Consider the following 24,834-nt stretch of genomic DNA (forward strand, 5'->3'; position numbering starts at 1 on the left):
CTAAGTTTTAAGACTGAGCTTGCTACTTGGATTTTGTTTACCAAGTAATGGAATTGTTTAAGAAGAAAATATGTTAAATGTATAAATGCACTTCAGTTATAAGACTATACAGAATAAAAATCCCCTTAATGATTTTATAAGGGGCTCCTGGATGGCTCAGTCATTTAAGTGGTTGCCTTCAGCTCGTTGATGACCCTAAGGTCCTGGGATAGTGACCTGCCTTGGGCTTCCCGTTCAGCAGGGAGTCTGCTTCTCCCTGTTACTTTCCCTCTGGCTTGTGCTCTTTACCAGTACGTACACCACTTTAGGATAAACAAGTTTGGGGTTTATCATTCTAGTATTAATTATTAAAGCAAAGGTAATTTCAAAATAATCGCCAAAATGCACAGAACCCGCCCTCGAGGACATGAATGGAGCTCCAGTTCATTTGGAGCTAACTGAGGGTTCTACAGGGCGAGCAACACGTGGTCCTTCAAAAGGAGCTGGTTCTTCTTATAGAGGAACCAGAAACCGACTTGGGAAGCGGTGAGATCATTATTCTTTACTACTTTGTCGCCTGTGATAAAAATATAAAAAATAAAATACAACCGAAAAGCTCGAAGCCGGACACAAGAAGCTGCTTCTCCCGGTCTGCGCCAACGCGCCCCAGGCCCCGCTTCGGTCGGCGGGAGCAGGGTGGGTCCCGAGTGGGAATCGGGGATGCAGGCGTCCCGGGAGTTGGGGGGCGCAGGGATTAGTCCCCGGCCCCAGGTCACCCCCGCCGCGGAAAGCGGGCTCCGCAAGCTTCTGCAAAGGAATGGTGGCCGCGACCCGTGCGGGGCCTGTCGCCCGGCGACTGCCGAGCTCCGCCATCCAGAATTTCTACGATTGAACACCCGAGGGTTTGTAATATCTGGGAAAGCACTCCCCAGGCCCCCCATGCGGCCTGCAGGGCCAGCTACCGGCCCGCGCGTCCCCGGCAACCACGCCGGCCGGCGCCGCAGCAGAAGCCGGAAGGCCACCCGCGCGCCCGCGCTCCCCCTCCCGCGCTCCGGACGATACCACCGCGGCGGACCCCTCCGAAGGCCCGCAAAGGTATCGTCCCCAGCCTGTGATTGGCCGGCGGCTCGGGGGCGTGGCCTCCGGAGCCCCTTTCCGCGCGCCAGAGCCAGCTCGCCGCATTGCGAGCCGGGTCGGGAGCGGGCGCCATGGTGAGGAGTGGTTGTGCATGCGGTTGTGATGAAGGCCGAGCTTTGGGCCTGGGTGCGGGCGGGAGCCCGGCCCGGAGTCGGGGCCGGGGCCGGAGCCTGCCTTGGGAAACGACGGGCGAACGTGGGACCGCGCTGATGCTCGCGCCGCGGCTCTCTTGCAGGTGCTGCTGCACGTGCTGTTCGAGCACGCGGTCGGCTACGCGCTGCTGGCGCTGAAGGAGGTGGAGGAGATCAGCTTGCTGCTGCCGCAGGTGGGTAAAGCGGCGGGCTCACCGGCCTCGTCGCAGCCCCTCGGGCCCCCGTGCCCCAGCATGCACCGCGCCCTCCCACGTGGCCGGCCGCACATCAAGGGTTGCACTGGGCCAGAAAGCCCCAGAGCCGGGGGTCCATACCCGCTTTCGCGACTAGGGTCACGTTAGGAGTATTTAGAAGTAAGCCCCCCGGACTCTACCCCGTACGGTGAAGCGGACCGGGATTTAGGGCCTGCCTATAATCGGCTCATTTACGAAGCGTGCGGTTGCTTGGTACCTGTGACCGGGGCTGGAAACCGCTGCTTTACTGCGCCCTAGAGGCAAGAGCGAGGGAAGAAAACCGCTTATGCTCTCTTCTCCCCCAAGGTAGAGGAGTGCGTGCTCAACCTGGGCAAGTTCCATAACATCGTTCGTCTCGTGGCCTTTTGTCCCTTTGCCTCGTCCCAGGTTGCCTTGGAAAATGCCAACGCTGTATCCGAAGGTGAGTCGGCCACAACCAAGTGTTTTAGGGAGATGAGCGGAGGTTCAGTTGCTGCTGCTTTTATCCTCATGGGAGTTTGTGATAGCATTTTCATCTCTTTGGCTCATTTGTTCTAAATCTGATGCATGTTGGGCAGTATTTGGCGGGTACAGGATGTGGCTTAAAACAGCCCAAGGTGGGCACCTGGGTGGCTCAGTTGTTAAAGCATCTGCCTTCCCGGGGGTTCTGGAATTGAGCCCCACATCCGGATCCCTGCTGGGGGGAAGCCTGCTTCTCCCTCTCCCACTCCTCCTGCTTGTGTTCCCTGTCTCGTGTCTCTTTCTGTCAAATAAATAAATAAAATCTTTAAAAACAAACAAAAAACAGAGCCCAAGGTCTGGAGAGTATGGTATTAATATTTGAGGTGCATAATCCAGGCCTAGGCTTTGTGAGTGATAATTGATTAAGTGAAATCTGGTAGGGAGGCGTAGTTTAATGCTGAAGGTGGTTCTTTGGTCATTGATGAAGTAATTGGAAAAGGCAATTCTGGTACAGAAGAGCCAAGAAAAAGGTTTGGCCCCAGAAGGCAAATCAAATACTAAATCTTGTCTCCATAGTGCCCCTGGGGATGTTTAAGGTTTCCGTTCTATATTAAACACACGTGCTGTTAGCCCTGTACATCCTGTGGTTGATGCAGGCTTTGCAGTGATGACTTGAGTCTGTCAATCCCCTGAGTGCAGTCACTGATGTCTCCATGTCTCTGAGCAAAGCCTGAAGCAAGGAAGAATATAGGCATGCCATCTCCACATGCTCTGTGGGACCAACGTAGGATCGTTTATCACTTAATCAGCGCTTAAGGGGCAAGGATTCCTTACATGATGTAAGCATTGTTCAGCATGTTAGTGGGAGCTCTGTTCTTTGCCTTGAGGTGTTGTTCATGAGGACCTCCGCCTGCTCTTGGAGACTCACCTGCCATCCAAAAAGAAGAAAGTGCTCCTGGGGGTTGGAGACCCCAAGATTGGTGCTGCTATACAAGAGGAGTTGGGGTACAACTGCCAGACTGGAGGCGTGATAGCGGAGATCCTGCGAGGTGGGACCACCTGTTAGCATTCTTGACATCTTGGAGGAGGGGGATCTGCAAACTTAATCAGTGTGCTTAAGGTTGCTTTTGGGAAGCCTCTCTGCTTGGCTGGCACCCATGGGTGCCAAAGGTGGCTTAGAGCCATCTCTAGCTCACTGTCTTGCCTTCCTCCAGGGGTTCGTCTGCATTTCCACAACCTGGTGAAGGGTCTAACAGATCTGTCTGCTTGTAAAGCCCAGTTGGGGCTGGGACACAGCTATTCTCGTGCCAAAGTTAAGTTTAATGTGAACCGGGTGGATAATATGATTATCCAGTCCATCAGCCTCCTGGACCAGCTGGATAAGGACATCAATACTTTCTCCATGCGTGTCAGGTAAAGTGCCCAAGCAAGCCCTGAGAAATGGGGTCTTTGCCCTGTGGTTTAGCGAATTTGGAATGCTAAAATCAGGACTGGCTCCTGTGGGTAGAAGAACATGGGGTGGGGCGAGCCTCCCGGTGCTTACCACAGGCTGTGTTCTTACACTGACTGTACAGAAAGAGGAGGCAGAGTAAATCCACCCATATACACCCCAGCCCAGGCTCTTTGCCTGGACTGTATTGTGAATGGGGGGACATGGCATTGAGGTTTTGTACTGGTCTTGATCCCTTTTCTCTGGGTAAAGAATTGCTATGGAGAGGGCTGAGGCTTTGAGACCTACCCTCTCGGCTAGGAGTGATTGTGGCCCTTTGCAGGGAGTGGTATGGGTATCACTTTCCTGAGCTGGTGAAGATCATCAACGACAACGCTACATACTGCCGCCTTGCTCAGTTCATTGGCAACCGGAGGGAGCTGAATGAAGAGAAGCTAGAGAAGCTGGAAGAGCTGACGATGGACGGGGCCAAGGCTAAGGCTATTCTGGATGCTTCGCGATCCTCCATGGGTCAGTACAGCCCTGGTGGCCAAGATAAGTTTGGGGCTATGAATATCTGGTCCCACGTTCACACTGGGTGTCCCTTAGGCATGGACATATCGGCCATCGATTTGATAAACATCGAGAGCTTCTCCAGCCGTGTGGTGTCTTTGTCAGAGTACCGCCAGAGCCTGCATACTTACCTGCGGTCCAAGATGAGCCAAGTGGCCCCCAGCCTCTCGGCCCTGATTGGGGAAGCGGTGCGTCACAGGGAGCAGAAAACAGGGCCACGGAGTGTTACCACATAGGTCCATACTGCTGTGTTTCCTGACCCTCTGTTATGTTCCCCAGCTGTATTTGATGGGGTGAAGCAGAATTAGGCAGTTGGTAGATAGGCAGTTCCAGCTTCTCTAATTCCTTGAATCCTTTTCCAGGTAGGTGCACGTCTCATTGCTCATGCTGGCAGCCTCACCAACCTGGCCAAGTATCCAGCGTCCACAGTGCAGATCCTTGGGGCTGAAAAGGCCCTGTTCAGGTACCAGTGAGGGCACCTGCCCGCACTCAGGTGCCACTTCTGGTGCCCACTGCTTGTTTGGGGATCACAGTGATGGCTGACCAGGGCTCCCTGACCTGTACAGACCTCTGCTATGGGGGTGATGGCCAGTCCTGGTGTCTGAGTGATTCCCAGGGCCCAGCAAAGGGACCAGATTTCCAGGTCAGCGACATTGGATGCCTTCCCTCTGCTTCTGCGAGCTGTGGGTTGGCGTAAGGTGGGGTCACTGGCCTAAGGCTCGCTCTGGACACCGAGGGTACAGGGGAGGGGAGGAGCTACCTTGGCTAGCAGGGTTGGAATTTCTGATCTTAAAACTCCCCACTAAATATTCTTCTCCCAGAGCCCTGAAGACAAGGGGTAACACCCCAAAATATGGACTCATTTTCCACTCCACCTTCATTGGCCGAGCAGCTGCCAAGAACAAAGGCCGCATCTCCCGATACCTGGCAAACAAATGCAGTATTGCCTCACGAATTGATTGCTTCTCTGGTATGGGTGGGGGGGGCTTGGAGGAGAAGGGGCTGGGAGGGAGGGAAGGCTGACTACCTAGCAGCTTCTACAATGATGGCAGTATTTTTCGTCAACAGCAGTTCACCTAGTGAGTGTTGATACCTTGGGTCTGAGTGAAGCTGAGGGTAGAGGGGAAACCGGGCAGGGAGCAGCTGGCCCTTTAGGGGCTGACAAGCTTTGTTTATCCACACATACACACACACACATCTAGAGGTGCCCACAAGTGTATTTGGGGAGAAGCTTCGAGAGCAAGTTGAGGAGCGGCTGTCATTCTATGAGACAGGAGAGATTCCACGAAAGAATCTGGATGTCATGAAGGAAGCAATGGTTCAGGTCAGTTTGGACTTTGCTGCGGGGGGGTCGGGGGAGGACAAGAGCTGGCTGTTGGAAGTGATGAGCTGGCTCAGCCTGACCTCATAGAGTGGAGGCAAAAAACTGATTTAATGAGCCTGATCCAGGGAGGCCAGAAGGGAGGCCTGGAAAGCCTGCAGTCTTCGGGGCCTCTTCAGCACCTTTCTTTGGGCTAGGCAGAGGAAGCGGCTGCTGAGATGGCTAGGAAGCTGGAGAAGCAGGAGAAGAAACGGCTGAAGAAGGAGAAAAAACGGCTAGCCGCCCTGGCGCTCGCATCTTCGGAAAACAACAGCAGTACCCCAGAGGAGTGTGAGGTCAGTAGGCAGCCTGGCCCTCAGCCCAAGGCGAACACCCTGGATGTAGGGTTCTTAACAGCAGAACAAAGGATGTACTACCTCAAGCCATGGTCTTGGGTCCAGGCTTTTGGACTGAAAGAAGGACCTGAAACATCTCAACTACCTCTTGATTCTATAGGAAGGAGATAGGTGCTGAGAGAACTGGCTCAGGAGCCCAGAGAGCTGGTTGTAGCACACCGGGTCCCTGGGCAAGTGTTCTGTCCTCGGCTGCCTCCCAGGAGTCCTCAACCGGGGGTAGTGTAAATCCCTGCTCTGCGCGTTCTCAGCCGTGTGTCCGGAGGCGGTGCCATTTCCTAGTGGGGCTTGGGGCAGGGGTCTCCACAGTCCAATGTCGTCGTCCCTCCACCCTTGGGATTTTTCATGGAGTGCCCAGTTTGTCAAGTTTTTCAGGGTCCCCTTTGCAACATAGCATGATGGTTCTGTTGTGGGTTTCTCTAGAAGCTATTTCACGGGCTTAGGTGACCATTCTCCCTTTCTAAGTGGGAGTCCCCTTTGGGGTGGATTTCCAATGTCTGTTAAACCATTCCAGAAACAGATTTTCACATCATTTCCGCATCTTTATGCCCCAACTACTTAGTTGCAGCAGTTTTAATAGGCATGTGTGCGTTCATACGATGAATGATGGTTTCATACCCATTTCATTCTTTAGGAAACAAATGAAAGACCCAAAAAGAAGAAAAAGCAAAAGCCCCAGGAGATTCCACAGGAGAATGGAATGGAAGACCCACCTGTCCCTGTCTCCAAACCCAAGAAAAAGAAATCTTTTTCCAAGGAGGAGCTGGTTAGTAGTGATCTTGAAGAGACAGCTGGCAGTATAAGTCTTCCCAAGAGGAAGAAATCTGCCCCCAAAGAGGAACCAGTTAGTGATGCTGAAGAGGCAGGAACCAGGATCATCCCCAAGAAAAAGAGGAAATTCTCGTCCAAGGAGGAGCCACTCAGCAGTGGGCCTGAGGAAGCTGCTGGCAGCAAGAGCAGCAGCTCCAAGAAAAAGAAAAAGCTCCGGAAGCTAGCCCAGGAAGACTAGGTCGGACATTTCCTGGTGGGAGGCACAGCCCCCATACCCTTTCCCAACCCACCATTATATCCCAATAAAAAACAACTTCACAAGAGTCAATAATGTGTTTTTATTCAACACCTTACATGGTTATGGGTGGGACCTATGGTTGAGGCAGAGCACCAATGACCGCCTCAGTGAAGTCCTGGCAGGTGGCATAGCCACCCATGTCAGAAGTTCGAACCTGTAGGGGAGAATTGGCATCATCCCTGTGGCCTAGGCCCCATCCCTAACCTCTCCCCCGCCCCCCGCCCCCCACCCCCACCGAATAACACCGTTCCCTAAGGAAGCCAGCCCCAGGACAACCTAGGCTCCGCCCAGATGATTATAGTCTAAAGGTTTAAGAACTCTTCTCTGGTCCACTGTACTGAAGGGAGGTGTAGGTAGTATGGTCCTTGTGAGGTTGGAGGGAATAAAGGGGTCTAGCCCCCATGGGGGTGCAGGTGGCCGATGACAGACTTGATGAAGTCGGTTGTGGTGCTGTAGCCGCCCATGTCTCGAGTCCGCACCTACAGCCACCACCGGCAACAGCCGTGGGGAAGAAGAGAAGAGAGCCCATGAAGGGGGGATAGGGCAATGTGATGGAAATGGAATCCAAGAAAGGATGGCAAGGCCAGGAAGAAGATGCAGTGCGGCAGTCGCAAGGAGGTGGCCAGATGTGCGGAGGGCCAGAGCCCCTCTCGGAGCTGTGCTGCAGCCGGGGCAGGATGGGAGGGAGGCTGAGCATGAAGTGAGATGGAGAATGCGAATCAGAGACAGGACAAGGATGCCTTGGAGAAAATCAGACCAGGTGCAGGGAAAGGCGGCCAAGGATGCAGACAAGGACAGGCTTCCAGGTGTGAAGGTGCCACCTGGGCCTCATTCTGCCTGCTATGTCCCTCTGCTCCTCCATCCCCTGGGCTCTCTCCCCACATAAAGAGCTGCAAGTGCCGCCTTCAATGGCCATAAAAGATCCAATGGATGGAGCAGGAAAGAGGGAATAGCAGACGGTAATCAAGAGGCAAAGGAGAGCCAGAGGATGAAACAGCCAGGAGAAGGGAGGTGAAGAACAGCCCTGAGAGCAACAGGGGAAGATCAGAGAGCAGAAGATGTTCTGGGGACCTGGAGGGAAAGGCGGCCCCAATTCAGGTTCCCCAAAGAGGAGTGCCAAGGCCCCGAAACCCACAGCCTCTCTAACTCACCTTGCCAACTTTGATCACCTTCTTCACCGCATCCGCAATCATGTTGGAGTGATACTCGAGACTGTCAATGTGGACAGGAAGGAACTGAGATTCTCCCCACGGCATTCCAAATCTCCTCCACTGTGCTCCCCCCTTAACACCCTGCCTCCTGCCCCAGACCTCCATGACCTTCTTGAGATACCCACTTCAAGTGCCGCAGCATGTTGGAAGCGGAGAGCAGCATGGCTGTGGGGTTGGCGATGTTCCTGCCCACTGCCTGGGCAAACGGGTGCCGGGCTCCCTGTGGACAGAGGGCAGACTAGAGTCACTGGGGGCAGACATTACGCAGAGTCTAAGGTCAGGGAGAGGCATAAGGGAAGAGAGAACGGGCCAGGGACACTGAGAAGAGGCACAGTGGAGGGAACAGAGCACAGCAGTCACTTAGGAAGGGAGCACGTTGGGAGGCAGCTATCAAGGGACCTCAAGTCAGAAGACAGGCATGCAGAGAAAGTTAGGAGAAGTGGGGATCTCACTCACCGTCTCAAAGACTGCATACTCTGCACTGTAGCTCTCACCAGGGACCACACCAGCTCCCCCAACCAAGCCAGCAGCCAGATTGTCGATAATGTTCCCATAGAGATTGGGCATCACTAGCACATCAAACTGGTAAGGATTCTGCACCAGCTAGGGGGCAAAATGTGTAGCATAGACAAGAGAATTAAGTTCTGCTCCCGGCCCCTCCCCGGCACCATGAGAGCAGAGACATGGGGAGGACATTACCTGCATGCAGCAGTTGTCTATGATCATTGTCTCAAACTTGATTTTGGGGTACAATTCAGCAACTTCCTCACAGCACTGCAGGAACAATCCATCCCCAAGTTTCCTGTCCGTGAGGACAAAGGGAACAAAGTCAGTCAAGAGTGCAACGGGCTACCTTCCTGGGAGCCTATCCCATGTAAAGGCATGTCCCTCACATGATGTTGGCCTTGTGCACAGCCGTGACCTTGCCCCGCCCCTTCTTGGTGGCATAGTCAAAGGCAAACTTTGCAATCCGCTGAGATTTGGTTCGAGTGACAATCTTCAAGCACTCAATCACACCTCTTGCACTCTGTGTAAGAAGAGAGAAGCAGCCAGGTGACCCTGAAAAGAAGGGAAGGAGCCATGCCACTCTCCCACCTGCACCCCTGACCTCCCCAATTTCTAGGGCCTCACCTCATGTTCCAGGGAGCTGTATTCTCCTTCTGTCTGCTCCCGAATGATCACCAGATCCAGATTGTTGTGTCGAGTCTTGTACCCAGGAAGTGATTTCACATGGACTACATTGGCAAACAAGTCCAACTTACGCCTGGGGGTGGGGCAGAGCCATTAGCACCATGTCTGGTGCTCTAGGACTCCTCTGACCCATGGCCCCCACCACCTACCTTAGCCGCATATCGTAGGAGGCTAGCTCGCCCTTATATTCCATTGGGGTATGGATCTTTCCTGCATAAACAAAGGGGTCAGGGTTGGGCACAAACCAAGCCCAAGGGAAGCCAGATCAGTGTCTGATCCTCTCAGTGACAAGATGCAACCCAGACTCCTCTCCCACTCCCAAATCTGTGACTTTTAAGTGCCTCTGGAGGCAAAGAAAAATGCCGTTAAAACCAGTATTTTATAAGACAAAACCAGAGAGGGAGACAAACCATAAGAGATTCTTAATCTCAGGAAACAAACAGAGTTGCTGGAGTGGAGGGGAGGGGGAGTGATGGGGTGGCTGGGGGATGGACATGGGGGAGGGCATGTGCTATGGTGAGCGCTGTGAATTGTGTAAGACTCGAATCACAGACCTGTACCCCTGAAACAATACATTATATGTTAATTTAAAAACAAAACAAAACAGTGTTTTATTTTTAGTTACTCTATTTAATTTACGATGAAACTTCAAGGTGACCTAAAAGGAGGACAAAGAACATTTTCATGTGATCAAACAGCCTGGGTTTAATAGGCTAAGAAACAATGCTAAGGAACCTATGACCTTTCTTGATGTATGCCTGTCTACCTACTTGACATTTTTTCAACTGATACTTACTGAATACTGGCCATGCTTCAGGCACTAAGGATTTCAACCAAAAAACACAATACCCAATTCCTGTCTTCAAGGGGCAAACAATACATCGGGGAAGACAAATGCAAAACACATGATAAATACCATGGACGAGGTATTAACGTCATGTACAGGAACCCCGAGTAGAAATTCCCTCTGGTAACATCTAGAAATGTCATAGAACACTTGGCATTTCAGCCAAGCCTTTAGTTAAGTGAGTACAGTAGGTTGAATAGTGACTCCAAAATGGTATGTCCATTACCATTTACCCTAATTCCTGAATCTTATTTGTGACCTTATTTGGGAATATAAAATGTGACCTTATTTGGGAAAATAGGGTTTGTAGACTAATTAAGTATCTTGAGATGAAATCAACTTGAATTAGAGTACTCTAAATCCATTAAGTCTTCCTACAGGAAAATAAAGAGAAACAGATACACAGATACAGAGAGGGAAAAGCCATAGGATGACTGAGGCAGAGATTGTAGTGATGTATCTCGAAGTCAAGAAAGAAACACCAGGAGCCACCAGGAGCTGGAAGAGGCAAAGAAGCATTCTCCCTGAAGCCTTCAGAGGAAGCCCTTCTTAATTTTGGGATTCTGGCCTCCAGAACTGTCAGAACAAATCTCTTATTTTAGGCCCCTAGCTTTGAGGTTAATTTGTACAGTAGCCCTAGGAAACTGTAATACAGTAAGTGAGAACTAATCTAACAGGTAGCATCCGAGAAAGAACATTCTGGGCAGAAGTAATGACTAAGTCAAGATATTCAAGATAGTACACGTATTTGGAAATTAAGGGTCCAGTGTGACCAAAGCACAGAACAAGTGTTATGGAAATAAAGGCAGAAGAAGTGAAAGTCAGCTTATGAAAAACTTACTTTCCTAAGCTAAGGCTGGGCCTGACAAAGTCATGTTAGTCTTTCCAAAAGAAGAGATGCAGATGGGAGGATTGTAGGGGGTGGGACCCGAAGCCCCCAAAACAAACAACAAACAAATGAGATTAAAGCAAAGAAGCAGAGGGGAAGACAGAAGAAAAGAGGCAGCTAGAAGAGGCATTCTAGAAACACAGTGAACAAGATTTGATAACCCATGATGGAGCCCCTGACAGACTTCAAACCTTGATGCCTTCCTGCAAAGGCAGCTCACATGATGACTCTCAACTCCTGAGTTAACAGACAGAAGAAACAAACAGCCGCAAAATGGTGATGGGAGCTTGGGGGACTTCATGTGTTAGCATGTGCAGAAAGAAGCTTAAAGAATATTTGCTCACATGACTTTAAGGGACACGTGGGGGCGTAGCAAGGGAGCACACATACCAATGATGGCCACCTTGTTTTCCTTCATGGAACTCAACACCTGCTCCAGCTTCTCCTCAGATGCCATATTCTGCACCTCGCTCAGGTGATGCTCCTGGAACTCCACTGGGACAGAGGCAGCCTTTGGGGACACGTACCAAAAATCTCTGGGTCAGGATCGAGTAAGCAGTCCTTTCCAACCCACGCCATAGTCCGTGCTGGCTGATTCCCCCAGGGCCCTCACCTTGAACACCTCCTTGACAGCGTGCATCAGTTCGGGCCCCACGCCGTCTCCTGGCAGCATAGTCACGGGAAAGGCTCCCTCCACTCTCATGTCCTCAGCCTGGAAGCAGTGCCGTCAGGGCTAGAGCTGCGGCGGGGGCACAGACTCCCGGGGAGAGGGAATGAGGGGTGAGGGGAGTGGGCAGGCAGGAATCGGACCTGCCCTTACCTGGCTCCGCGAGGCGGCCTGCGCCACGGCCGAGGTACACAGGCTCCTCCATGCCCCGGGGTTCGGGGCGGCGACCAGAGCCTGCGACACAGACGCACACGCCTGTGAGGTCGGGTATGGGAGTCCCAGCCCCCGAGTACCGCTGTGAACCCGGTACAATCCCGCCGCTCCCCCGCCCGCCCGGCCTCGGCCCGACCTGACCCCGGGCCTCACTCGGGTCAAACAGCGGACACCTATGCGAGCTGCCATGTTTTCAGCAGGAAGTCCAGGGGAAGTGACGCCGGAAGCGGCGTGGCCTTGCACCCCGACTTCCGGTCCGCGCAATACGGCGGTGAGGGGCCGCGGGCGATTCTCTTTTCCTTCCACCAGCGCCACCTGTCCTCTCCTGCCTCTCCGGCGCCTTCCTCGTCTTCTCCTTACCCCTTGCCCTGGAGCCTGACGGGAGACACAAGTGCTCTGTCTGTTGCTTGGTTTTCAGGCTCTATATTTATGCTGAAACTAACACCGAAGGACAATATGCGATTTCATGCGAGTACCTGAGTTCAACGGGTTGAGAAACAACAAGGAATCTGGCTTTTCTTCATGTTTTTGTGTCTATGTCTTTGTTTCTCTCTTAGCCAGTACTCGCTGAACATTCGTGTATGAGGCACTAAAAGAGTACATGAACACAATATAGCCCATGGGGGAAGGTGTCCTGTCTGGTTTCTCCTGCAGTCTCCTAGCCGGCCCAGTGACTCCGTATTAATCAAGTTTCTTGGTTTTTTTCCTGTGTGGCCCTGTTCGTGCTCTGATAGTGTGTCCCAGGCCTCAACTACCCTGGGCAGGACCATTAACTGGAGACAGAAATTACGTCAAGCATGTAAGTGTGGCCAAAGGGGAATTTTAAACTTTTTTTTTTTTAAGATTTAATTTTTTTAATTTTTTTAAATTATTTTTTAAAGATTTTTTTTTTAATTTATTTGTCAGAGATCACAAGTAGGCAGAGAGAGAGAGGAGGAAGCAGGCTCCCCGCTGAGCAGAGAGCCTGATGTGGGGCTTGATCCCAGAACCCTGGGATTATGACCTGAGCCAAAGGCAGAGGCTTTAACCCACAGAGCCACCCAGGGGCCCCTTACGATTTTATTTTTAAACAACCTCTACAACCAACAGGGAGCTGGAACTCACAACCCTAAGATCAAGAGACAGATGCTCTTCTGAGCCCGCCGGGGCTCCCCGACTGATTTTAAAAATTCCACTCACTTGCCATTTACAGGTGACCTGCCTAAAACCAAAATGGCAAGGGAGGATTTGCCTAAACCAGTATTCTTTAGAAATGTGATTTTTGGATCTCCTGTCCAAGTGGACCAGGGGCATTTGTGTAGAAAGCAGACTTAGGGGGTGCCTGAGTGACTCAGTGGGTTAAAGCCTCTGCCTTCGGCTCAGGTCATGATCCCAGGGTCCTGGGATGAAGCCCCACATCAGGCTCTCTGCTCAGTGGGGAGCCTGCTTCTCCCGCGCTCTCTCTCTCTGCGTGTCTGCCTACTTGTGATCTCTATCTGTCCAATAAATAAATAAAAGTCTTTTTTTAAAAATCTTTTTTAAAAAAGCAGACTTAGGAATTCTACCCCAGACTTGCAGAATCTGAGTCTCAAGATTGGGGACCCCAGGAAATACATTTTTAACAAGCACCTCCAGATGACACACACTGAAAGCCACACACTAGTTAGGTTCTCTGTAATTTATATACCTCATCCAAGATTTATAGATTTAAAGATTAGATAATGGTTAAGAGTCTTGAACAAATGAAAAGTGCTGTGTAGATATAAGGCTGCCATAAATATTATAGTTAATATAATTTATTAAGGTATACTACTACTATTCCTCAATCTCCATTCATTTATCCCATGAAACAAATCAAAACTAGAGAGAATTAGGGGCACCTAGGTGGCTCAGTCGCTTGAGTGACCAACTCTTGATCTCTGCACATGTCTTAATCTCGGGGTCATGAGGTCAAGCCCCAAGTTGTACTCTAGGCTGGGCATGGAATCTACTTAAAAACAAACAAGCAAACAAACAAACAAACAAAAAACTAGAGCGTATCAGCACCTTGTTCCCATAGACTCCCTAGTCCCAAATTCCATGCTGCTATTGCCATTCACCACCATTTTACTCCTCCAAATATCACTCTGATAAAGAAAAAGTGAGAGATTTACTCTTCTTAAAAATCTATATTTTTTCTTACTTTAGGACATTTAGGGTGAACAAGGCAGGTCCTGCCTAGTGGAGGTGAGAATGAACCTGGTTCTCTGGGGCACGATTAGGAGAGCAGGCATGTTTGAGGATTTGATGTACAGTGAGGAGTGGTGAGTAAGGTTGGTGCAAGTCTCAGGACTGAGAGAGTGGAAAGGAGTTTATGAACAATACCAAGGACTCTATTGGGATGGTGATGTGAATTTATCATGTGTGTGATTTCATGGAGAAAGCTAACTCTTGGGTTCATCCAGAAATACTATTTTGTCAGGCCCCCTGCTCAGTGGGAAGCCTGCTTCTGCCTCTCTCTCTGCTGCTCCCCCCAACTCATGCGCGCTCTCTCTCTCTCTTTCACTCTGCTGTCTCTCTCTCTCTCTCTCAAATAAATAAATAAAATCTTTAAAAAAAGAAAAGAAGGGGCACCTGGGTGGCTCAGCTGTTGGGCGTCTGCCTTTGGCTCAGGTCATGGTCCTGGGGTCCTGGGATCGAGCCCTGCATTGGGCTCCCTGCTCGGTGGGAAGCCAGCTTCTCCCTCTCCCACTCCCCCTGCTTCTGTTCCCTCTGTCGCTGTGTCTTTCTCTGTCAAACAAATAAATAAAAATCTTTTAAAAAAGAAAAAGAAAGAAAGAAAAGAAGAACAACTGTGTTTGGACCGAACTCTCAAAGCTTTAATGTAACAATCTGGGATGGGGCCCAGATACTGATGTTCTTCAAAAGCTCCCTGGATTATTCTAAAAGTGGACCAGAGTTGAGAACCAGTGGCTTACATTCCTCATGACCCTGCACTTGCGGCTGGCCAGGTGTCTCAGTTAGGATTAGATTCAGGTGCAGGGAACAATGCATAACATAATCATGGCCCAAATAAGGGAGGGGGTTACTTCTGGCTGATATAAAAATTCAGTGTTAGTGGTTCAGAGCAAGGTTGGCCCCCTATGGTGTCAGAGGCTCAAATGCCTTATGTTGTTACCCTTCCTTGCAAGGCCTCCATTCCCAAGTTCATTCAAGAGCTAAGACTGTTATTCCAGCTCCAGCCATCATGTCTATATTCTGGCCAGCAAGAAAGACCTGGCAGAAGAGCAGAGGCCGCCATCCCGTTAATGACACTGAAATGTCCCACAGCATCCCTATATCCTCTGTGATAAAGAAACATTTCAATCTTTGTCTTCAAAGCTCTGGCTTTTGTTTTGGAAGGCCTCCTCTAAAGATGATAAAGATATTCTCTGATTTCTTTTTTTATCTGAGAGAAAGTTTATTGTTCTGATTTACTGAGACTTAAAATATTCCATTAAGAAAATCCAGGTAGCTGAAATATCTCAGGGCGCCTATGGCTGGCTCAGTCATTAGAGCAAGTGACTCTTGATGTCAGGGTTGTGAGTTGGAGCCCCACATTGGGTATAGAGATGACTTACAAATAAAATTTAAAGAAAGAAAGAAATTGGGGTGCCTGGGTGGCTCAGTCAGTTAAGCGTCTCCCTTCGGCTCAGGTCATGATCCCTGGGTCCTGGGATCGAGCCTGGCATTTGGCTCCCTGTTTGGTGGGGAGTCTGCTTCTCCCTTTCCCTCTCCCTGCTCATGCTCTCTCTCTCTCTCACTCTCTCTCAAATAAAATCTTTTAAAAAATAATTATAAACAAAAATCTTAAAAAAGAAATATTTAACACTGCCCATTTCTTCAAAAGTTCTGAAATAAGTTTTAAAAAACCACAGAATGTATACGCACACACTATGCCACTTAAATCACTTCCGCCATCTACACTTGAAGACTTCAAGTATAGACATAAACCCTGAAGTTCTCAGGTAAAAGCCTTACCTGAGCATAGAAGCTCATCCTAAGGCTTTTTCCGGTGAGCCTCCCCACAACATGACTGGGTAGGTATTTGGGGTTAAGTGTGAATGTTACTGGGAGGTTCCAAGTCACATGATGGGTCAATCCCATTTCAGTTTTAGACCAAAAGCAGCTCATGATACATGCCCCTGAAGGGGCTGTGTTCAGTGTATGCGTGTAAGGGACAGGTATGTGCCAGGGGAGGTTGCCTGAAACGCATTAATAATGAAATTCAGAAGTCTGCTGTTGTCAGGAATATAGAAACATACATCTTCAGGTTCAAAGTCTTCCTGGGGATTTCTTCATCATTTAATCTGTGAGTCTCATTCAGAAACAGTTTTAGCTTCCTGCTCAGAAGGCCGAATGCCTTGGCAGCTTCGTACAGAAGAGCTTGGGGGCCGCAAGTCAAGTCTACCCAAGTGGGGTTTCCAGTAGGAGAGTACCCACTGTTCCTATGAAACACTCTCCCATGCCTGTTCAGGAGCTGCAGTTTGAGCACTGGCAGAGATCAGTGCCTGGCTCTCCACCACGGCGCAGGCAGAACCTGCTGCCATCCTAAGGCTTTTTCCGGTGAGACTTGGTAAGTCGGGTTGTTTCATATTTCTCTTTCATCATGGAGGACAGCCAGCTCTGTATGTTTTCCACCAAAATATTAGTGACAACACTTCAGCTTTAAAAGATGTAACCTACTATTGCTTTTTGGATTTTTCCAGAAGCAACCCTCCCATCTTGCTTGCTGCCATTTGTACCAATGTTATGATGGATGTTACGAATGTACAGGGCCAGGCAGGGATGATCTTCTCGTGAGTGTAATGTTCATGTCAGACCCCTTTAACTGTGTTTGTTTGTTTAAACATTTTGTTTATTTACTTGAGAGAGAGAGAGAGAGAACAAGCAGGGGGAGGAACAGAGGGAGAGAGACAAGTAGACTCCATGCTTAGCGTGGAGCCTCATGTAGGGCTTGATCCCAGGACCCTGAGATCATGACCTGAGCCAAAATTAAGAGTTGGATGCCCAATAAACTGAGCCACCCAAGTGCCCCTATTTTTTTTTTTCTTGAATAAGGACTTTATCTGATGTTGGAACTGGATACGGTTTCAAGGGAGCCTTTATGGTGGCAAGTATGAACTCCATGTGGCTTTCAGTAACATTCAGATACTTCCCTGCAGACTCTGCTTCATAATAAACTATTATTTCATTTCATCAGTTACAACTAGACTGCACTTTCTGTGAAGTTTCTGGTTGTGAGCTACTCCTTCATCCATGTAAGAGAACCAAAGCCTGAGCATCCGAGGGTCATCCCTCCTGTTGTCTGATCAAAGGTGTACATGAGACAAACGTCCTCTTCGTGCAGTTCCTGCCTTCTGCAACAATGGTCCCTCTCCTGGAAGCCCTCCAGCAACTCATCCCTCGGCTGCTTGATGGACATATCACAGCCTTCAAGTTTCCCTTCAGAGGCTTCCCCCAGGACCATGGGATCAGGATCTGCCCTTAGGGGAATGTCACATATGTATCTTGTCTAAAGATAGTATAGCTTTTCAAACATTCAATTCCTCAGCGATAGACTTCTCCAAAGACTTGGTCTCAGTAAGAGCTTCCGGATCCTGAGGGGATAACCACAATTTCTTTCAAAGGATACTTTATCAGAATGGTTTTGGAGTTTCAAATCACTCACCCACATTCAATCAGACTACATCCAAGACAATGCACCCTCTGTTTTCTTGTCAATCAACTCCTCTCAAACATAGGGCAGCATGAGGTAGTGGACGCTGTTGTATGTCTGTCCTGGACAGAAATAGGGTAAGTCAGCATCTTTGAATTCCAGGACATCAGTTCAGTAGGAAAAGGTGTATAAGGGGCTGAAAGTCTGCACAGGGAAGACAGGACACTGAACAAAGTCTCCAGGGCCATAACATAGTCCTCTACCCTGTTTGCACCCTTTTGTCTTCTCCAGTTCCTCCTGACATACCAGTTGGTCAGGACATCCATGAACTTGATCAGGCAAAGCACAACAGTATAGAGCCTGTAAGCTGTCATTTCGGTGTCAAAAAACCCAATAAGTACCTGTGTGAAGGTTAGGACCCTCTGGTCTGTGATGTTGGCACTTTCTTAAGCCATGTTTTGGTTGTAGGAGAATTCCATTTCTTCCTTATTCTGCAACTTCAGGATGTTATGGATGAAGAAGCAGTAGGCACTGTACCAAGGAAGCAGCACATCCTTCAAGATATCACACATACCCTCCTTCTTAAGGCTGAGGCTTCCTGCTCTCACCGCAGGGGAGTTAATAAGATACAATCTGAAGGCATCGACACCATATTTATGGATGACTGAAAGTGGATCCAGATAATTCTTATTTTGTTTGCTCATTTTTTGGCCAGCACTCTCCAGGATGAGCCTGTTCACAATCGCATTCCTAAAAGACACTGTCCTAAGAGAACAATGGCCAGCACCACCAGAGTGTAAACCAATCCTCTGGTCTGGTCAGCGTCTCAGCATCCTCAAACTCCCTCTTGCTTTCAAATGATAATGAATTTGAGCATAGGGCATGCTGCCACTCTTGAACCAGCAGTCAAACTCTTTAGAGATGCGGTGCAACAATTTTCACAGCAGGCAGGGATGGTCAGATGGTCAATGCTCTCTCTGTGCAGATCAGAGATCTTTTTTTCCCAACAGTTCTTCAAGTTCTGCATTGACCCAATGCGTACTGCCTCCTCAAAGTCATCATTGACCCACGATGGGATTGGGGTGCCCCACTACCTGTTTCTGGAAATTGCCCAGTCACATGCATTCTTCAGCAAGTTTCCTAAACACTTTTCTCATACAAACTCTGGGACCCAGAAACACAGGTCACTAATTCCTCAGCAACCAGTCTAACCAACTTCTCCACCAGCTAGGCTCTGCTTTATAAATGAGGGGAGTGACCAACCTCCAGCAAGAAGGGTAGCTGTGAGTGAAGGTACTGGCAACAAGAAGTCGGCCTCCTTTTTTCAGGGTCCTGATGATGTTTTTATGTTTCTGTCACCATCCCTCACAGGCTGTCCTGTGAAATCAGTCACTTCTGATGTCGAACAACCTCAAGCATCCATAGGGCGAAAAGGGGAAGTCTCTCCACATGATGCTGAAGTCCACACAGACCCATTAATCATCAGCACTAAAGTAAAGAGCCTGGTGGGCCACTTCAGGGCCCTTCGCCTCCTGCACATGGCCATCAGCAAGCCCAGTAAAAGCACCATTCTCCTTACCTGCACAAAATAGTCAAACAGGGGCCTATATCTCTTGCTCTTTGAGATAGGTACCAGGAAGTCTTTCAAGGATCTCATAGTCACTCTCCATCTTATGGAGGGCTCATAATCTGGCTTCTGTGAAAATCAGTAATTTTCCTCTGAAAAACATCTTTAATCTTCATATACTGCGTATCTGGATTAACACACAGGACAAGGTTACTAAGATGTCTAGGGAGTGGTTATCTAAGCAACCAAAGGTACAGTTTCATCTTCCTCCAAAAGGAACCATTACAAATATTGAAGGATCTTGAACATCTTTGTATTTCTGGTGAGACTCAAAGTTGGAAAGTAGAATGTTACATGTGGTAGAGAAGGACATACCTCTATCCACAAGGCCTTTCTATCCATACCTCTATCCACAAACCCTTTGTTGTAGAGTTGTTTGAATACCCACTAGACTGATTCCATGAATTGTGGATACAGAGTGTTGTAGTCATTGTCAAATTCAATACACTGGCCAGCCCTTCTAATAGCGGACTTCCATGATATCACTTCACAGATTGATTGGCACTGATTGTTATGCTCTACAATCCCTATTTTGGCTACATCCTCTGATCCTCTGGTTCCCAGTATCTTAACAATATCATGTTCTCCATGTAAGCCAAGAAAATCCCATCCAAATCTTCTGTCAAAATGAGACCCACTCTGGTGAGCATATCTGGTAACTATATCTTTCATTGTCCCTGCAAACATATGTTCATAGTGAAGCAGTCCAGTTGCAAAAGGAGGTCCATAATAAAATGTAGATCTGGGCCCATGTTTTGACTGCTCTAACCATTCCTGAAAACAGGGGCACCTGGGTGGCTCAGTCAGGTAGGCCTCCGACTTTTGATTTCAGCTTGGGTCATGATCTCAGACTGGTGGGATAGAGCCCCAAGCTGGGCTCCATGCTTGAAGGGGAGTCTGCTTGAGGTTCTCTCTGTCTCTCTCCCTATGCCCTTCCCACCCCCTGCTCTCTTTCTCAAATAAAGAAATCATTTTTAAAAATTAAAAAGAAACAGGCATGGCCTGGAAATGGACACAGGGTAGGAGCTATGGGGAGAGCTTGGAGTGTCCCTGCACATTCTTTAAGGGTATCCAAGATTGTGAGGTCCCTAACTGTTCTTTGTGCCATTTCTCAGGCTTGTGCTGACAGAGCAGCTTTGAGGAATGTGGTAATACCTTCCTCTAGGACAAAGAGCAGGCTTGATTATTTTTTGCTATAAAAGACCTGGGTTCGGGGCGCCTGGGTGGCTCAGTGGGTTAAGCCGCTGCCTTCGGCTCAGGTCATGATCTCAGCGTCCTGGAATCGAGCCCCGCATCGGGCTCTCTGCTCCACAGGGAGCCTGCTTCCCTTTCTCTCTCTCTCTGCCTGCCTCTCTGCCTACTTGTGATCTCTGTCTGTCAAATAAATAAATAAAATCTTTAAAAAAAAAAACAAAAAACAAAAAACAAAAAAACAAAAAAAAAAAAAGACCTGGGTTCCCCAGGCTCAGTGTTCTCAGATGCAGCACAAACCTACTGCATACACAGCATCCACTGAGGCCCTCCACATTGCCCCTGTAGGACTTGGGGGGAAAGGGAAGCGATGTAAACTCTGCTTATGCTGCTTGCTGTGCCCTGAGTAATAAAGTCCTTAGTCTCATCTTGGCCAGCATCCAGGAAACTGTAAGAGGCCAATTAATCACTGATCCACAGGAGAAATTCAGATGCCAGACTATGATGGTTTTGGCAGTGAGGATGTGTTGCTAAAGGAGACATGGCCTTTCTGGAAGAGGAAGGACCTGTGGACCAGGCCAAGGGTTACAAAGAGACTCCCTGGCATATGTTAGTGAATTCTCTCCCCGCAGTGGTGGATGGCAAGGTGAGGGGGGCTCCAGTGAGGGCCTCCCAGTGGCCTACCTGTTAATGAGATGAAGCAGGGAGAGATAGGATTGAAACAAGCCCCCGGAACAGTGCTTTGGTTCCAGCTTACTCTCATCTGCGCAGGAGGTGGAAGGGAAGTCATGATGGTGGGGTGACAGTATGGCTCTGGCTGCTGAGTCAAAGGACTCAAAAGCTGAAATAAATGGTATCGGTCGGTATGTTTGACACAGAACCTAACGTGAACCAAAAGCATTACACATGGGGGCGCCTGGGTGGCTCAGTGGTTTGGGCTGTTGCCTTCGGCTTGGGTCATGATCTCAGGGTCCTGGGATCGAGCCCCGCATCGGGCTCTCTGCTCTGCAGGAGGCCTGCTTCCCTCTCTCTCTCTCTCTCTCTCTCTCTCTGCCTGCCTCTCTGCCTACTTGTGATCTCTGTCTGTCAAATAAATAAATAAAATCTTTAAAAAAAAAAAAAGCATTACACATGTATTTGGGTGAGCCATTCAAACCCAAGTGACCAAAAAACTTTGCTTGCTGGCAAGGACCTGCTCTGTCCCTCTATGCACCCTGATCCCTCTCCCCCGTCAGCTGCTTTGATGAAAAAGTGGAGTATGCTAGGAACTTCATGGAGGGATGGGCTCAGACATTTGTAGCTCTGTAGGACCTGTCACCTTACCAAGCCTGTCACCCCCTTACCATGTACTGTGGATAGATGCAGCTGGGATGGCTGAAGGGACCAAGGAATGCAGTGTGGGACTGGAGCAAAATGACCCCGGGCTCAGGGGGTCTCTGGGCTGACACTAGAGGTACATGGCCAGTGGTATGTCAACTCTATAGCCAGAAGCCAAGATAAAATAAAAGCCTACCAGCTGTCCCCACTGCTGTCCCATGGCTAGCCTCCCCCACCCCCCAGCACCCTCTGTGCTCCTCCATCCCTCCTCCACGCCCCCGCATCTCCTCAAAAGCCCCCAAACCTCCCCACCCCTCTGCCTTGGAATAGCATGATTTCCCAATGCCTGGGTGGTTCAATCAGTTAAGTGTCTGCCTTTGACTCAGGTCCTGATCCCAGAGCTCTGGGATCCAGTCCAGCATCCAGGTCCTTGCTGGGTGGGGAGTTCACTTCTCCCTTTACCTGCTGCTCTCCCTGCTTGTGTACTCTCTCTCTGACAAATAAATAAAATCTTTTTTAAAAGAAGGGAGGTGGGGCGCCTGGGTGGCTCAGTGGTTTGAGCCGCTGCCTTCGGCTCAGGTCGTGATCTCAGGGTGCTGGGATCGAGTCCCGCATCGGGCTCTCTGCTCAGCGGGGAGCCTGCTTCCCTCTGTCTCTCTCTGTCTGCCTCTCCATCTACTTGTGATTTCTCTCTGTCAAATAAATAAATAAATAAAATCTTTAAAAAAAAAAAAAAAAAAAGAAGGGAGGTGGATAGCATGATCTCCTATCTCCTGGCACTGTTGCTACAGCTCCTGATTAGCACACACTAAACTCCTTAGTCTGTTTTTCCATAAGGTTAAAAAAAAAATAAAATCACCCAACTGCAACAGCTGGGCTCTGAGCAACATTTGCAGTAGGGAAGGGAAATTAAAGCTACCCTGTAGCTGGGATCTTCGGGCCAATGATCTGCGTTGGGGATGCCACTGCTGAAAATATAATTGGTATTGGTGCTTGTACAGGCTTGTGCTGTGAGTGCTCCTAGTGTCAGCGCATTTGCCCATTCAGAGGCTGCTGCTTGTCCACAAGTGATTCCTGAACACTCGAAATGGAACAAACTACAGGATTCCAAGAGGAGAAAGGTGAACAGGAAAATAGCCTCTATGGCTGCAATTACGTAAAGGCCATTTCCAGGTACAACAGCGCCACCAGCCGGACACAGTCGTGAAGTACATCGCTTTAAAGAAAAAAAAAAAAAAGAACAACGGAAAAAACCCTGCTACTACCTTGTTGCTGATCCTGTACTGGTCCTGTCACTTTACTCCTGACGTCCCCCATTCTGGCACAGGTCAGCTTGGATTTGGCGGCTATCGAGAGAAGAGCACAAAAGGCCTTAACGGTCAAATGGAAATGCTTTATTCAAGAGTACAGCTGGCCTGTCCCTATCATAACCCGAATTGTACGTGGAAGGGTGGTGGCAATCCCTTTGGGGAGAACTCCCTTCCTCACTTCATCACCTGAAGCATCACTTGCTAGCTCAGTGGGGCTCTCGATTCACAGAGGGTCCCCCAAGTGCCTGCCTGGTTCACTGTTGGTTTGGCTACGCTCACCCCTGATGATGTCCACACTCCACCCCAGCACCAGCACAGCAGAATCAAAAGAGCCATGTTCATTCTGCTCAATGTGCAGAACTCAAGGCAGTGCTGATAGCTCTCACCGATACTTGCCCTGATGAAACGTGGCCCACTTTTACTGCATTATGTCTTGTCATCAATGACCTAGCAGTCCCGTGGGGGAGACCAGCAGATCAAAGACATTTCTCACAGGAACTGTGAATTGAAAACAGATCTATCTGCCAATCACACACCCCAGGTCATTCATGGAGATGCCCATGGTAAGGACCCTTCTCTAGTATGACCTGCAGGACTCAGGCTACCAACCCAGCCTGCGCTGGCCATACACCTCCCACCATTGCCTAGACCCATCATTGCACCAGACATGGCAACACAGCCACAATTGTGGACAGGGCACAAAATAGAGAACTGTCTGTTTCCGTTGTAGAGGCCACTATAAAACTTGTGATGCCTCCTAGAAATTAGACTGCTTGTCTCACTGTAAAGAAGCCATATCACAGGGGGCACTGCTCCTGTCTGCTCCTAGATAACTGACTATCTCTGAATGGAGGTCCATTTTCAGGTCATCATGTTCCTACCTTAATCTGACCAGGAGACTGGTCACATTTCTGTGGCCCTCGTAACTGAGCCATGTGAAGTTTTGGCTTTTCACACTGTCTACAGCCTGACAGTGATGAACCCTTTGTTGCAAAAGCCACACAACAAGGGGCCCAAAGTCAAGGTATCTGACGGCCATGCCAAGCACCTTGCCATCTGCAGGCATTCCATATTATTGGGCATTGGAATGGCTGCCTCAAAAATTACTCACAAGCCTCTGACTACCTCCCTCCTCTCCTTCTGGCCCACACACTTCAGTGAGACCGTGTGGTCACTGAGCATAGTTGTCCCCAGACAAGAATCATCCCTCAGCCATTTCTCCAGTAATGATCAGGACAAAAGGGGGGGTTGTATAGCCCTTTTCTGAAGATTTGGTATTCAGATTAGTCCTGGAAATAGTGCTTCCTTTTGTCCTCCAAGAACAACCCCTGGCCAGCTTAGCTGGTACAGCCTCTGGTTGTCAGCCTGGCAGAGGGGATCTAGGGAATTCACACTTCACTCTGGTTTAGCCCCTGGACTCTCCAATGGCTTTACACAAGCCTAGGTCATAAAGGTAATGATGACGTAGTTGAATACACGTAGTTGAGTACACTGCCCTCTACGTGGGCCCACAGAGGCCAAGGTTGGAGATAACAGGGGTCTCTGTGCATTTGGTTCCACTCACACCTGGCCCCGCCAGATAACAGGTCAGGGTGCAGTAGGGAAAGCCTGGAGAAAAGGCGAAGTGCTAGCTGCTACTGGAATGGACACTGGTTCCACAGGTGCAGAGGCCCGGGGGCACCCCAGATGCCAGGAGGTGCAGGGAGGGAAGGGTGACTGACCTCCTCTGTGTTCCCCCAGTCCAGCCCTGCAACCTGGCAAAACCACCACCTGGTTTATACGAGTTACGTGTCAGCGGTCAGCCTGACCCCTTCTGGTTTTGGCGTCCTGTGTCCACGTGCTATGGAAACAGGAAACTCACATCCCCCATGACAGGTCCTGGACTATTCGGTTGTGCCCTTTGCCAATGATGGCAGCTCCGAAATGCCGAACCTCCCCTCCCCTGACCTTGGACAAACGCGCCATCCAGTACAACCTTGTTGCGGTCTG

General features: G+C 49.5%; 2 protein-coding genes, 5 non-coding genes and 1 pseudogene across 8 annotated transcripts; 6 read left to right on the top strand and 2 right to left on the bottom strand.

The window, feature by feature from the left end:
• The first annotated feature begins 1,110 nt into the window (after positions 1-1,110).
• NOP56 (NOP56 ribonucleoprotein) lies at positions 1,111-6,751 on the top strand. Its single transcript, XM_059133762.1, has 12 exons — positions 1,111-1,190; positions 1,352-1,441; positions 1,808-1,922; positions 2,830-2,991; positions 3,157-3,355; positions 3,715-3,902; positions 3,981-4,132; positions 4,307-4,407; positions 4,766-4,914; positions 5,147-5,268; positions 5,463-5,600; positions 6,292-6,751. The coding sequence occupies exons 1-12, from the start codon at positions 1,188-1,190 to the stop codon at positions 6,664-6,666; spliced, it is 1,794 nt and encodes a 597-aa protein (XP_058989745.1). The 5' UTR covers positions 1,111-1,187; the 3' UTR covers positions 6,667-6,751.
• LOC131808753 (small nucleolar RNA SNORD110) lies at positions 2,602-2,669 on the top strand. Its single transcript, XR_009344952.1, has one exon. It is a non-coding gene; the product is annotated as a small nucleolar RNA SNORD110 (small nucleolar RNA).
• Positions 3,469-3,599, top strand: LOC131808742 (small nucleolar RNA SNORA51). Its single transcript, XR_009344942.1, has one exon. It is a non-coding gene; the product is annotated as a small nucleolar RNA SNORA51 (small nucleolar RNA).
• On the top strand, positions 4,470-4,555 carry LOC131808751 (small nucleolar RNA SNORD86). The gene has a single exon (XR_009344949.1). It is a non-coding gene; the product is annotated as a small nucleolar RNA SNORD86 (small nucleolar RNA).
• LOC131808734 (small nucleolar RNA SNORD56) lies at positions 4,982-5,052 on the top strand. The gene has a single exon (XR_009344932.1). It is a non-coding gene; the product is annotated as a small nucleolar RNA SNORD56 (small nucleolar RNA).
• On the top strand, positions 5,321-5,391 carry LOC131808733 (small nucleolar RNA SNORD57). Its single transcript, XR_009344931.1, has one exon. It is a non-coding gene; the product is annotated as a small nucleolar RNA SNORD57 (small nucleolar RNA).
• Positions 6,747-11,997, bottom strand: IDH3B (isocitrate dehydrogenase (NAD(+)) 3 non-catalytic subunit beta). 2 transcript variants are annotated; one of them, XM_059133765.1, is made up of 12 exons: positions 11,898-11,997; positions 11,685-11,765; positions 11,478-11,576; positions 11,255-11,375; positions 9,278-9,338; positions 9,069-9,201; positions 8,831-8,964; positions 8,637-8,739; positions 8,394-8,540; positions 8,063-8,157; positions 7,878-7,938; positions 6,747-6,880 (listed from the first exon to the last, which is right to left on the bottom strand). In XM_059133765.1, exons 1-12 carry the CDS (start codon positions 11,931-11,933, stop codon positions 6,800-6,802), a joined length of 1,152 nt encoding a protein of 383 aa, XP_058989748.1. In that variant the 5' UTR covers positions 11,934-11,997; the 3' UTR covers positions 6,747-6,799. The 2 variants fall into 2 exon arrangements, with proteins under 2 accessions (XP_058989748.1, XP_058989747.1); XM_059133764.1 differs by lacking the exon at positions 6,747-6,880 and adding an exon at positions 6,943-7,205.
• A 3,972-nt stretch (positions 11,998-15,969) lies between these two features.
• LOC131808347 (isoleucine--tRNA ligase, cytoplasmic-like) lies at positions 15,970-24,810 on the bottom strand (annotated as a pseudogene).
• Between the last annotated feature and the right edge of the window lie 24 nt (positions 24,811-24,834).

This window comes from Mustela lutreola, chromosome 9 (genome assembly GCF_030435805.1).
Source record: "Mustela lutreola isolate mMusLut2 chromosome 9, mMusLut2.pri, whole genome shotgun sequence".
Lineage (NCBI taxonomy): Eukaryota > Metazoa > Chordata > Mammalia > Carnivora > Mustelidae > Mustela > Mustela lutreola.